At 38.8% G+C, this 15,371-nt stretch overlaps 1 protein-coding gene across 6 annotated transcripts in view; it reads left to right on the plus strand.

Annotated features, from left to right (window-relative positions):
* gdpd5b (glycerophosphodiester phosphodiesterase domain containing 5b) overlaps window positions 1-15,371 on the plus strand; it is a 57,365-nt gene that overhangs the window by 20,110 nt on the left and 21,884 nt on the right. For all 6 annotated transcript variants that reach the window (XR_008642452.2, XR_008642454.2, XR_008642453.2 and 3 more), the window contains exons 2-3: window positions 4,597-4,771; window positions 13,094-13,197. Coding sequence is in view for 2 of the 6 variants with exons in the window: in XM_055196771.2 (XP_055052746.2) it covers window positions 4,655-4,771; window positions 13,094-13,197 (221 nt within the window). In the remaining 4 variants the exon portion in view is untranslated. The remainder of the gene's footprint in view (window positions 1-4,596; window positions 4,772-13,093; window positions 13,198-15,371) is intronic.

A 15,371-nucleotide genomic window follows, 5' to 3' on the forward strand; every position in this document is an offset into this window, starting at 1 on the left:
CACAAAATTATCATTTACAACAAAACAACATCAATAATATAACAGCTTGAACCTATATGACATTTTATTAACAAATATTTGAGTAGTGAAAGTTCTTATCAGTTTCTATTCTGTAAAAAGTTGAAAATAATTAAAATATTCAGGCGCAAAGGATTATGGGTATTCCTCACAACTTGTAAGCTTAAAAGTTAAATCAACTAAACTTTTTTAAGCTTTGGCTTTAAAACACAAAATATTAAGTGATGTTTACTTGATTGTTTAAGTAAAGACAATATCTGGGTTAACAGTCTAACCCTCAAAGTGATGGCAGCCATGGACATTTTTTTTAATCCCTATTACCACAGTTTTAGCAAAAAACTAAGTAGAATAAAAACACCTACAAGACATCTTGGAAGTCCTGAGAGTGAGTAAATTGACGACAAATTTTGACATGAGCATAGTGTCATTAGCCACATGCCAATGTAACCCCTTCCCCTTCTGTTTTAAATTGCTTAAGATTTAAATTGCTGAACTGTTTCCCTTAATGAAGGCTTTTTGACACCGTTTCTGGCTATAGGACGTGAGGCAGCAGAAAAGAAGAATGTATTTTAGCCCTAAAAAGTGAAATAGGGGTTTACAGGAAAGTTTTATTTCTAGTGGCTCTGCACTTTGGCTTTTTCAAGACCTAGCAAGCTTTTCAAGAACAAGGATTATGGGAAAATGTGGCTTTTGTGCTTTGTGCTGTAAGACATTTATTCTGTTTCACTAACTGCTTTTCTTATTTCTTAAACCTGATAATGAAGAGAACTGGTGACATGGCAGAATTTTTGTGAAAGTACTGTACATGGTTGTGTTTTCACCACTCCTTATTAAAAACTGCAGTGTGACTTCATGTTCTTGTGTAATAGCATGTTTTCCCTTTTATTGAGGGAGGGTTCTGTTGAAACAAGGAACAGCTGTCAACTTTACCTCATCACTGTTTAATAACAGCAATGACTGATCTTAATTATTGTGACCTCCTGCGTTATTGACTATATAAACTTGGAGCGTCTAATGTACGGATGTTTTACCAAATACACAATGACGTATATTGTGTGCATGTAGTAGATTTTTTTGGTTGTGCTCTTATAATAGTTTTCTTGGATTCCCTTTCACCCGTGTTTTAGCGTGCGGGCCAGATCAAATTAGCCCTGAAATGATCCCACCAGCTCTTCAGATTACTGTTCATCTCTAGATCTGCTATACACCCAGCAGTAAATCTACAATAGGAGGTGCTGAATTATTCAGCGGTTCTCCAAAATGGATTCTCTCCTCAGCATGGGCGTGCAATAACAACTGTTTCTTCTCAATTAACCAGAACTGAAAGCTCATTTACATTAATGAAGACAACAAATGTATCCACGCTTTGGTTTTGCAAGTAGTTAGTTTGTCATATGCAGCACAAGCTTGCTATCAAATTTTTTTTTCTTTGTTTTACATTTAACTTCAAGGTCATGTGTGTGACTTGTTTTTGCTAAAACAAGTAGCTGGTATTCAACAACAGTTTTGCACCTGGTTTCTATTGTAGGTGCAGGTTTGTCCTTGTTAAAATGAGAGAAAAGTGTGAGGTTTTTGCCACAACTAGTGGTCGACCGATATGGGTTTTTAATGGCCGTTGCCGATATGAAGAAAGCAATGTGTCCGATTAGCCGATATAAGGGCGGTATTTAAAATATAGAATTATAGTGAGAACATATGAGTTAAGTGAGAAACATACAAACATTATACAAGGATACACAAACAGATAAGTTAACAAAAAATTAAAATTAATTTAAAAATTGTAATGATGTATATAAGGTCGACCGATATGGCTTTTTCTCTGGCCGATGCCGATATTTAGAAATCAGGGCAGCCGATGGCCGATATGTTTGGCCGATTTTCTATATGTACATAATAATCAAAATGTTCTCATCATTAGCAGATATTTTAAATGTAAAAATGTCACTATTTAAGTCAAAGTATTTAAAAAATATATGCCTGGTCTTTCTGAAGAGTTTTACAACCTCCTCTGCACCATGCATTTATCAGACACAGATATTACGTGACACTCTACTGTCATCATCTTTGATCAGTTTTTTACCATGACTTTTATTGCTTTGTAGGATAAAATCCTTATTTGGTAGACCTGATAAATTATTTATTCATCATAAAGTTAACATAGTAAATGTCTATGTTTTTTAGTTGAGGCAAATCTTTCTAAACACACTTACCCTCAATTTCCACCGACTGCGGAGCGGCTGCGGATCCGCTGCGGAACGGCGGTGGAGTTAATCGGTTTCCATTCAATTCAATGTGTGTATTTCCACTGACTGCGTTCCGAATCCGTCACAGCTCCGGCCATCCGCAGCCCTCCGGCACAAATACGCAGAGCTTCTATTTTTGACGGATGCCGGACAGCTCCGCAGGGCGGAGCCATGAATTTATCGCGTTATCATACCTGAATTCACGAGATCTCGTGTTGGGATCTGGGCTGGATTGTAATAACGTCATAATTCAACGTCATAATGGGCGGAGACAGAACTAGATATCGCCCGATCTTCATGTGAATTTGCGAGAACTCAGGGGTCCTCGTCACTTCAGCACGCAGCCGCTCTGCAACAAATATGGAACCGGTGGGTATTGACGGACGGCGGAGTGCGGAGCCGTAACGCAGCGCAGCCGATCTGCTGCCGCTCCGCAGTCGGTGGAAATCCGGGGTGACATTCTCCTTTCTGAGGCGCTATAAGTGACTGATTGTGCTGACAGCGACGTATTTTGAGTTTAGTGCTGGGACAGATCTGTTGTTTCAACCGATCATTCAAACGAATCCGTTCAAAGGAGTCAGTTCGCGAAAACTGTAAACAAAGTGTTACTGTAACAACACGAAAAACATTTCCTTGGTGGATATAATTTGTTCTTCCGACCTTTCGCCATTGAGTGAGTTTTGTTTTGAGTAATAAAAGCAGGGAGACAGTTTAAAGACAGAAAGCGTGCGCACGCGGCTCTGCTCTCTCTGTCACGCAAACAAAGATCATCTTCACTCGTTAATCACATGAAATGAGCCTAATCTTTGCACAGACAGTGCACCGCGAGACATAAGCCCGTCACACTGTTGTACTGGCTGCTTAATTTGCGCGATCCCGCCATCGTTTACTAAAGCTGTTTGTGAACAAGGCACGGCTGCACACACACGGGAGCGGTCTGCTAGCAGCAAGAGGCAGCGTCACGAGTTCTACAACAACGCTTAGGTGCCCGCAGATGCGCCTGCCTATTAATCGGCCTAATTTTGCAGCAAAATCGGCCAAAGCCGATTTTTTAAATATGCCAAAAATCGGCCAAAATATCGGCCCGGCCGATAAATCAGTCGACCTCTAATAATTACTGCTTCTTTAATTCAACAAAAGGTTGGCTATAGTTATTAGCCAAACTGAAAGAATGATTGGCCGATAATTAAAAATGTCATAATATTGGCCGATATATCGGCCTCGGCAATGTATCGGTCGACCACTAGACACAATCGCTGGCATTGCTTTGTCGAGTTACAGAACTTTCGTTTGATTTGTTTTTGATGTTCTATTTTAAGATTGAGGAGGGTTATAATGTGACATTTAAATGACACCTTGATGACTGAATTAACCCCCCCCCCCCTTTGCTCTGCTGGATGCACTAATAACCGGATTTGCCTCCCACCAGTGCAATACAAATAGATGGCTGCTGGTCCCTGCTGATGTCCCTGATTATCATTTAGGCCCACACAGCAATGCTTCATTTAGCATTTAGGAATAAAGAGATATGGTGTACCATGCTTCTGAATATAGTAACTATTATGCAAGTCAAGCCTGGTTATTAATTCAAATCATTAGTGATTTCTGGATTTTGCCAACAAAGCGGTATTTCTGAATGGCCTGACGCCGGGATTAAGTGGATTTGAAGCAAAGTTATTTGATAAATGTATGATACGTGCAGAGAGCTTTCGGATAATATTATCTCATTTTTGACAGTGATGCCGTTTGTGGCTTTTGTATCTGAGCTCTTCAATTTAAAGTTGATTTGATTTTCAGTACCACTGATTGATTTGATGAACTTTATGATTTGTACCCAAAATTCCACACAGCAAATTACATGAGAATGAACCATACAACTATTGCTTTTATTTATGAAAATGTTAAGACCGTGTCATTGGATGATTTTGCCTGATGCCAGAAATGGCCTGGTTTTCTCAATAAGAGCGCCTTACGTTTAATCCTTCTCCCACAGTTACTTAAAAGCAATGGGATAGCTCTTAAGCTGAGAATGTGAATTCATTTTCTTGAAAAATTCAGTGATGATTACTATAGGCATGCTGCAGATATACCAGATATAAGACAGAGACTCCAAAGCTTTGATTGCTATGTCACGTTTTCTAAAGAAACGTGAAATTGAATTGAGCTACAATATACAGAAGATCTGGGCCAGCATTACGCAGTGACAAATGGACCCTCCTTTCCCCTGACCTCCCCTATTATGATTTATGGGTGTGTCAGCCATTTCTGTCTCGTGGCACTAATGCTAATCTGCTGTTTGTTTATGCAATTCTGTATGTGTGTTGTCTGTCTGCAGGGACTTTGGCTGTCACTGGGATGATAGTGAGGTGGTCTGGAGTCTGGATTGAAGGAGCATGGTGAAGCACCAACCTCTACAGGTCTATGAGAGACAGTTGTGTTTGTCATGTCTGACCGGGATCTACGGTTGCCGCTGGAAACGCTACCAGCGGTCACATGATGACACCACCAAGGTGAGTTACCCCGTCACCAAGTCATCTGTCTGTGAAGAATTTATTAATGAAAATAATACCGACAGGAAACATTTTAGATGTCTGATATAGTTCATTGCACATATGCTGACTGATATGAATTGTTTGATAACAGATTGTCACATGTTGTCATGTGATATTCATAATGTAGGAGTTCATATACTGTAGGGAATCTAGGGATATCATGCAGGTGTACATTTTAATGAGGAAAAATAGGTAGGCACATTTTAAAGAGCACCTATTGTCTGATTCACGATTTTACATTTCCTTAGTGTGTAAGTGTGTATACATGTTAACGATATGCAAAATGTACAAACCCCAAAGTAAACAATGATGCAAGTTATCATCTCCAACGTAAATCTCTTTTCTTGGTCTACAACAAACACACGGATTGTAGGCAACAGTTTACTTCCTGGGATTGGTGATGTAGACAAGACCGACATTATCATAATTCCTCCCACTTTGGACTCAGCCTGTAAGTTAACTTCTGTTAGCGTTGCATTTTGAGCGAATCTTTTAAACATGGTAAGGAGCGTCACATTTCCGACTGACGACAGAGGTATTCAGGCCAATCACAATGTACAGATTAGCTGGCCAATCAGAGACATGGAGCTTTTCAAATCCGTGCATTTCAGGAAGAAAGAGAAATCTGGAGCTACAAAAATGTACGGTATGTGGAAAATAATGCGTTTTTTAACCATAAACCATGCGAACACATTGTATTACACTGAATACACAAAATAACATTGTTTTTTAGCAATGAAATAGGTGCACTTTAAATAGTATAACTTTAACAACCTACAGCTACAGTATGTTGATCGTCTTGTGTTATAGGTTAACTAGGATTGGAAATTATTCAGGTCACAGTCCGATAGTTTCCAAGAAAACTTTTGATGAAATCAAAGTTCAGATTAGTCAAGGGTCACGGTGCAGTTTGGGGTCAAAAAAGGGATCACGAGCGAACAGAAAACTCTTTTTACTCCATGACCAGTGTGGAAATGTATTTTTATCTTTGTTATGTACATAGACATGATATGGGTTTATTTTGAAACTCCAGGTCATTTAAGAGTCAGTTTTGCTTTTTTCCTGATGCGAAGGCTTTTGAAAGAGAAAGATGGTATAGTCTTTCGATAATACAGTTTTTAATATATTTCATTGATTGACATCTAAATATTTCATTAAGAATCCTATTAATCAGCTTCCTTTTGTTTGGCTGTCTCTTCATGCAATTACATCTGCTTTTTCAATAGACTTAAGTAACTAATGATCCGTTTTTAATGTATTATGTATGGATATGCAGTTAATTAAAGAACGTGCTGAGTATCAGGGGATTTGTGACATTTTTATGTGTGTAAAAGCACTGCCTTCAGACTGGTGGTATTATCCTTATTGCTTAATGCATCAAAACAGGCCAAGTATCCTGGAAGAGGAACGTTCAGCTTTTAGCAGACAAAAACTTAAATCTTATTGTGACAGGTCCATATAGCCTTAATGTAACACTCTGTATGTTCATGCTTATTAAAGTATTTTTTTATTAGCTTGGCAACATCAAACTGTATTGAATCTGAGTGGAGATAAGGAAGGAGATTCAAAACATGGCAGCATGTATTTTTAACAGCAGCAGAATACACAACACATCAGTACATTTGTTGTAATTTTTGTATTAAAAGGACCATGATATGGAAATACATTTGCTCTCTAATTACCTGTACAAATAGATGATCTTGCGGTTAACCTTCAAAACACAGAAAGTGTAGAAAGTGTTTTTTTTGTTATGCTAACTAAATAGAGAGAACTCCCTTAGGCACATTCATTAACAGGTTTGTTTTTCTTAAGAAAGCGTTTGCCTTGCAGCATTACTGTTTTCATATGTGTGCTTTGTAAAGGTCCCTGTGGGACATAAGAGTTGGGGCACAAATGCGTATCAGAGATCTGGGCTTTGTAAGATGAGACGAAAGAGAAAGGGAGAGTCTTTGTGTTGAAAACTGGTGACACAGATTTTGACCGTGGTCGTGTAGCTGTGCAGAGCAAATACAAAGTTGGTTTTCAGAGGAACCAAGATTGGGCTTAGAGATGCATGACGATAACTAAAGTCTCGCAGTATAGGGGAAAGTATGTAATTGGAGTACATTGAAATGTAAATATTTTGATACTGTAATCATTCAGTACTACAGTAGATAACCATCTTGTCACTGTACTTGTATGAGCATGAGTTTGCTTTACAAATCATCTTAGTATTCAAGACAAGTATGATGTGACAACCAGGTGCAGATGCACCCTGGAGACATATCTGCAGTTAGTGGGCATTTGGATGAACCCGTAATGCAAAGAAACTAGATAAAAAGGCGCAGATATAGATTTTGTTTTCCGCAAAGGGAGAGCAAACTATTACCCCGGTTTCCTGTTGTTCTTTGGCTTTCAGCTGTTCATACTGTGTCGTCAGCGATTTTTGGCTCAGACTTGACTGTCCACAGCGGTTGGCTTGACCCTGTCCACAGAAACAGCCAGTTCAGCTGTCTGCGAGCGAATTGAGCGAGAGAGAGAAACCCATATCAGAGCTCTCCATGCATCATAGCCAATAGTGTCAATGAATACAGTTAATGTAGTTTCCTGTCACTTTAAAAAGAAACAGGATATGCTTTTTTTCTCATTCACTAGAATTTGACCTTCGTCCCATTTTGCCACAGTCAATCGTTTCGAGTCAAGGCTGGACACCCTAAACTGTCGTTCCGTTCCAGCTATGATTATGTAAAGATCCAAGATTTCAGACAAAAAGCAAATCCTCTGGATGCTGAATCAAAATGGTGCACCAGCTTCTACAACTACAGATATTTAGTTCTGTATGCTAAGCGTGAGACTGTATGTTGCCCGTCTGGTGTTTAAGATGTTTAGGATAGCGTGTGCTCCACTGAAAAGAGATCCTCCTCAGTAATAATTGAGAGTTTTTCCATTTACTTTCAACACAAAGGGCCTGTGAATAGGAGTGCACTCATCTCCCATGGGCTCCTACAGTCTAGAAGCAATACAGCTCACAAAATGCCACTATACCAGCGGTGGTCGACATTTAATGCAGCCATTAGATCAGTTTAACTTCATTACTTTAGATGATAGTCTTACTTTGTTGTTTAATTCATTAAAATAATAAAAATTTTCAGCCTTAAAACAGTTTATTGTTTTTTGGAAATGATTTATTTATTTATTAAATTGGATTATAGAGGGTATGCATTGACGTCACTTTTCCACGTGACCATGCCGGAGCCCACCCTGTTGGGTGGCAAACGTTCAACAAAATGGCTGGTTTTCTTAGTGGGGGCTGGGAAAATGGCAGTAAATCTGACTATTATCAGCTTAAATTGAATTTAGTTGGACTTGATAGCAGAGGTGGACAATACTTACATTAGTTAAATTTCCCAAGCATCTGTGCTTTATTAGTATGTTTGTATTGGGAAAAGTTTTACTTCACTACAGTCTAAAGCATATAATTGTACTGTGTATTCTTTAATATTGCATATTAAAATTTATTTAAAACCTAATTACATTAAAATTGTGACATTTATGTACTTAAATATTAAATTTAAAACAAAAACTTGTATTTATGAAATGTAATGTAGTAAAACTTATGGAAATATGCTTTGGAATGTATGTTTTTCAAAGGAAAACACTGATAAAATACAAATACTTGAAAAAAGACTTTTAAGTAGAAAGTAAAATCTCTGCTTGATGGTGACCCTAGTCAACCCAACTGTAGTCTGTGGATGTTGGCATGAACTATCAATTTACGTCTCCTTTTGTTTGTTTTTTTTTTTGGCAGTCTGTAAAACGATAGCTCCGAAAAAAACTTTAACGTTTTGCTAGCCGTACAGTAGTAGGCACTGAGTTCAGATATGTCCAACAAACCAGGAGATATTTTATCATGCAAGTGCTTTCGTGGGTCTCTTCATCCAGTCAGTACTGGAGCAAGATGTCCTCGCACATCAACACTGTGACAGATACTGCATTCAGTACGCTCAGCTACTGACTTAACCAGAGGCTGCCCACCCAATCAGGGCTTTTTCTGTAAAAGTGTAAATGTCTGGCACCCATGTATTTACTTAAAGGCAAAGAACATGCTTGGTGATCTCTTGTTTTAAAATATAATTACAATTTGACTTTTCAAACATAAATATCATAATGCATTAAGATTTGGGTCCAGTTATTATTGTTCTTTAAATTAGAACTTCACTATGAGACAAGCCTGACTGTGCGTTCACACCCGAAACGGAAGAGGCGGCAAAAACGCGCTATTCGCGCGTAGTTGGACGCTTGATCATTTTTAGTTTACTCGCTTCATTCGCACGTAAAATTCGAGACATTTACGCGGAAATTCGTGTCATGGGAGGGGCTTCTTCTGCCTCCGCTTGCTTCCTGTAATCACGTCAATACTGAAGCAAGCATCTCATTGGTTAACGTGGCACAAATATCCTGCAAAGTTCAGATTTTTCAACTCGCGCGGATCATGCGGCAATGCTCAATTTGCACGTTACGTGCCATTCGTGCTTACCACGCCGCAGGATGCCTATCCGCATCTTTGCATTGACTTGACATGTAAATCAATGATGCTTGCCGCCTCTTCTGCGGCTGGTGTGAATGCTACATTACATTTAAAATACATTTGTGTGTAAGTTTTGCTTAGGGTGGTATAGTGAGTAAGCCAAAACTATCGATCCCTAACACAGCTGTGTAGTACATACGTCTTTAAAGCACCAGCAACGTTATGGGGCTTGTAAAGTCATCCTCTTTGATTACTGTACTGTTTTCTTCACTCTCCTCTGTCATACTATTTCAGGCTTACTTTCACAGATGAGGGCGCATCGGTATTTAAAAAGCCATGTCTCGTGTATCTGTCTGAACCTTAATCCCAGCATTTCCTACAAGGTGATCTGTAATGCATCTTTTGTCTTATTTAAATGTAATGCATCTTTTGTCTTATTTAAACTCGTCCTGTCTTTCATGATTTTATGGAGTGTAATGTGTATTGTCCTCTGTGTTGCATCTTACAGATGGGATTACCACTGAATGATACAGTTACAGTATGACAGCATCTCTCCTCTCTCTGTTTTGCCCACACTCTTTCACATCAGGCAGTTGGCCTCCTGTGCTCTCTGCCCTTTCCTCTGCTGACTGGGTATTTAGCTGTCAGTGGGATTTTTAAATACAGTTTTTGCCGCAAGGCAACAGATGTGTGTGGGTAAACACTTACCTTATGAATAAATAATAAGATGGTGGAGCATGAAAGTTACTCCAATGAATGTGTGTTAACACTGTAACACAGATTTTTTTGTGCTGCATTTACTGTATTAGTTCAGCTTGGTTTCCATGTTTTGCCAAGGAAATGCCAAAACATGTTGGCCAATTTCCATAATTGCACCCGGGTTTTGGCAGATTGTAGGTTTTTAACGCTCCGTATTACAGCTTCAGATATGCCTTTTTAACTTAATGAAGACCATTATAGTCAACCAATGTTACAGTGACATATTAGACCACTTCTGCTAATTAGTGATAGTCCACTGCAATGCAATTACTTTATACAGTAGCTGTAAATGTGACGTGGAGCTTTGCTTAAAGGTGACTTATTATTTTTCGTTTGTATTTTTTACATAGAGTTTTTTTGCAAAGTTTTTTTTATAGAAATGCTCTCTTTTATTATGTATGGCAGGTTAGGTTACAGTCTCACAAAATGTTCACATAATATTCTTACCCTTTATTGATTTTAGGTCTTAGTGACTGAGTGGCAGTGCTATTTCTCATCAGCTTTTGAAAATATGCCTTATTAGGTTTAATGATAAGGTAATAGTGTTTTGAATCATGGGACTGATTAAAAACACTATTACAACACATAATCAGCCAAAGTCCGCATATGTATGCGTGGGGTGCATTTTTCAAATAGGCCACACTTTCGCAGCATAAATTGCAAATTTTCATGCGCATAATATGCGGGGCTTGCATGATTTCATAATCCTCGCATTTTCGTAGCAAAAAGTTGCTGCAAGTTCCCGCGGTTGCTGCAAGTTCCCGCGGTTGCTGCAAGTTCCCGCGGTTGCTGCAAGTTCCCGCGGTTGCTGCAAGTTCCCGCGGTTGCTGCAAGTTTTCCCGCGGTTGCTGCAAGTTTTCCCGCGGTTGCTGCACGTTTTCCCGCGGTTGCTGCACGTTTTCCCGCGGTTGCTGCACGTTTTCCCGCGGCTGCTGCACGTTTTCCCGCGGCTGCTGCACGTTTTCCCGCGGCTGCTGCACGTTTTCCCGCGGCTGCTGCACGTTTTCCCGCGGCTGCTGCACGTTTTCCCGCGGCTGCTGCACGTTTTCCCGCGGCTGCTGCACGTGTTCCCGCGGCTGCTGCACGTTTTCCCGCGGCTGCTGCACGTGTTCCCGCGGCTGGTGCACGTGTATCCGCGGCTGGTGCACGTGTATCCGCGGCTGGTGCACGTGTTCCCGCGGCTGGTGCACGTGTTCCCGCGGCTGGTGCACGTGTTCCCGCGGCTGGTGCACGTGTTCCCGCGGCTGGTGCACGTTCCCGCAGTTTCATTGCATAAGATCAAGTATTTTTGCCCGCAACAATCACAAAAATCTGCGTTTTTCTAGAAGGAGTGTTTAATACAAAGGGATGCTGCTCAGACTTTCTTCTCTGTAGATGTTGTTGATGATGTCTGTGCCAAAAACCCAGCCGCGTTTATTGCACTCCATATGCAGAACAACTGTCGGCCCATCAAAATGTGATTCATCAAATTTTGAAGGATGGGGATATTTTTTAGATGCATTCAACATCATCTAATCATTTGACATTTATATCTTTCTTTAGCTATTTTGGTATGCCAGCATTAGACATTACTGCTTTTATAACATTATGACATTGATTGTGAGTGATTTTCCGGCACAGCACATTTGGCCATTTGACCTGTTTTAAATGTGCTATTGATTTGATGTATTCAGACAGCTCGTTGTGCTGGTGGGAGATTTCAGGTTTAGCACTTTTTATTTGTTTATGGTTTTGTTCCTTTAGAATTACCCATAATCCTCTTTATTTTATATTAAGGTGTTTTTTTAAGGAGCTTAGGAATTATTACATGCTTTCTGACTGCTGTGTGCCAAGTAGATCATTAATTGCCGAACATAACTGTGTGTATTGCCCTGCCACCTTATGACAGACTTTGTTTTTAGGGTATTGGTGAAGAACACGATTTTGACATTGTTAGTTCTTTCCATCCAAGCAAAGACTTTTATTGGATTAACTGCTGTCATTGTCCATTTGTCTTCATTTCCATTTAAAAGTCTTCAGGAAGTCAACCTACAAAGTGATTATGTAAACTCAAGAAAAGCCCATCCAAGAAATAGGCTGGAATTACCGGAGCTGTTATTCATCTCTTTGATTATCAATCTGGCTGCTATATCCTGAATTAACTATAATTATAGAGTAAAGAACAGAACCATTAAGAAAAATTGCCATGATCTAAAAGCAATTTTCCAGGCATACATGATTGGATTTGTTTTTATGGTGTTTTATTTGATTGCATGGAAGCCATTTCATTTATCCCCAAATCCACATTTTGTAATTTCTTTGTGTGCTTTTAACAACATGCATAATATATAAAACAGTTCATCCTCTGTGATCCATATAAATACTTTTATTCTCATATGCGGGTGATTGCATTTTTTTTTTATTGGTTATTGTTAAGCTCTGTTGCGGTGACCGCAAATAGATGTGTGGGAAGTGTTAGCGATATGCTAAATCCATTTCAAAAAAGTTATTCTTAATCACTTCATTGTCTATTGTCTGAGAAATGTTTGTACTTTTTAATTATAAGAAGGCTGCATGAGTGGATAAAATATTGCTCTTACTGTACTGTATATAATTTGTTGTTGTCTATTTTGTAAATCTAAATTAGATAGCATAGTTGATCAGACTCAACTCTCAGATGCCCCGGCAGAGAACGGGGTAATTTTTCATTAATAAAACTATAATGAAAGGAGATCTCACACTGAAAGCAACTATATTAAGCATAATTGAGTTTAATATGGGTGCACTGCATTCATATCCTTAGGCACTTTGAGAAATGTATATTACTTTTTTTCAGTTTTTTTAATGAACTATAAAATGTATAGTGGATAATGTTTTTCAATGTTTGTTTACCAAGTTTATCTTTATGGCACTTGCTGTACTGATGTGCCCTCCCACTTACCTCATTTAATACTGATGTTTTCAACAGAAAATATTGAACCAGATTTATTTGACGTGCTTCATCATTTTTATTTGTGTTTTGTTTTCTGTTCCAGTGGGAGTGTTTGTGGACCTTCATACTGTTTGGCACTTTCTCCTTGTTATTGGTCTGGTTTTATTTCTGGTTGGAAGCCCACAATGACTACAGCGAGTTTAACTGGTGAGTAAACTTGATAACGTCATTCTCATCAAAAGGGTCACAAAATATTTAATAAAAACCCCTTAAACTCTCATTCCCCCGAAGACTGCATTCCTCATGAGGTTTCCTGAAACACATTTGGGATAATCCCATGCTTAATGTAATCCACAGGTCATGGAGTTCAGCTTTCTGTTAAAACAGATTGCATAAAACTTTAATAGGCTGACTGATATACTCTGCTGCACACGCACGGTGTGTTCTGTACTTTGTCTGCTACATTTTGTATTATGAAACTAAACTGATATTCAATATTGAAAATAATGAAAAAATGCCTACCGCATTGCATACACAGAAAACACATTTCTGACATTTTTACATTGCATATTTCCCTAAGGATCTCCCTAAGCTTCCATGATTCACATACTTTGCTGACAAGAATGGAATAAACGACCTTGAAAGTCCTTTTAAGAGATGTCCTTTACATTGTTGGCTTTGTCCTTCAAGGTCCTTTTTTATTCTTTCATCTCCTGTTTTCTTTTCAATGTCACCTTTCTCCTCCCTCATGTGGCCTCCACCCCCTGCTTGGTCTCAGTGGTAGTACATGAGTCATTGAGGTTACTGTAGAGGACAAGAGTTGGTTCATAACAACCTCCAGCTAATGTCCTGAAGGACTAATCAGTAGAATCTGTGATAAGACAAGAGATGAATCAACCAGCCAAAGCATTGATATGAGCACTCCCACCAAGCTGCAGTTGAGCCAGTCAATACCAAAGAAATTGAGACTGATCTAGGATCAGACTGCAATGTGATGCAAAACTGTGTTTAGAGTAGCATGCTAGCATTCAGTATGTGTAGATTTGATTTTCTGTATGCGTAGTGTACCTAAATAACCTACTACATTTGGCTACAAAATGAGCCTGGAACAGAGTTAAATGCATAAAATGTTTTATCCCAAAATGCAATGTGGCATAGGTATTGATAAGATTGATTTCAAAATGCATACAACCTATTTTAAGATGATGACTTGATGACGACATTATGAATTAAGCAAAGTCATGTGACAAATGTTGAAACATTGAATATCCTCTATTTCAATTATTGAATGCAGTAAAAAAAATTGTGTCTGTATTATTATCTCATGTTTTATTTTATTTTGTTTCACTGATACCCACTAGGTCAGCAGTTTTTAACCTTTTTTACTTCAAGGCCCACTTGTTGAAACAATGTTTGAAGGGCCCCCACTATCAATTGATTTCTAAATAAATTAACTAGAGCTTAGAATGACTAGACAGATATATATTCTGTACTAAAATGGCCAAAAAATACTTTTTTTAATACCTTTTAATCTTTAAAAATCTTATTTTTAATACCTTTTAATATGTCATCTTGAGGGCCCCCTTGGAAATTTGCTGAGGGCCCCCTTGGAAATTTGCTGAGGGGCCCCGGACCCCTTTCATTCTTTCCTTTTGCAAAAGTGTTGTTATAATCCCCTTTCATGAAAACATACCAGAAAAATGTGGAGTCTGATAAATACAATATATACATTAGTACCCTTGTTTGCTTTTTAAGGGTGCAGTTATTTAGTTATACCTTAATGTAGTCTGACTGTCATAGGCTATTAGATATAAGGACAATAGACATATGTTCCTGTACCTTAAAGGATAAGTCCATTTTCTTCAAAAAAAAATCCAGATAATTTACTCACCACCATGTCATCCAAAATGTTGATGTCCCTCCCTGTTCAGTCGAGAAGAAATTATGTGTTTTTGAGGAAACCATTCCAGGATTTTTCTCATTTTAATGGACTTTAATAGGCCGCAACACGTAACGGTTTAAATGCAGTTTAAAATGGCAGTTTCAGCTGGGTTTCAAAGGACTCTAAATGATCCCAAATGAGGCATAAGGGTCTTATCTAGCGAAACGATTGTCATTTTTGACAAGAAAATAAAAATGCACTTTTAAACCACAACTTCCCGTCTATCTCCGGTCATGTGACGCCCCAGCGCGACCTCACGTAATACGTCATCATGTCAAGAGGTCACGGAGGACTTATGCGAAACTTTGTCTTTGTGTCAGTTTATTGTTTAAATGGTCCGCAATTGTGCGTTTCATATATGTAACACGCGACCTTTCCACGGCATTACACAATTACATGAGGTCGCGCTGGTGAGAGGTCGCGTGACCAGAGGAAGACG

The sequence above is a fragment of the Misgurnus anguillicaudatus genome, chromosome 24 (assembly GCF_027580225.2).
Source record: "Misgurnus anguillicaudatus chromosome 24, ASM2758022v2, whole genome shotgun sequence".
NCBI classification, from domain to species: Eukaryota; Metazoa; Chordata; class Actinopteri; order Cypriniformes; family Cobitidae; genus Misgurnus; species Misgurnus anguillicaudatus.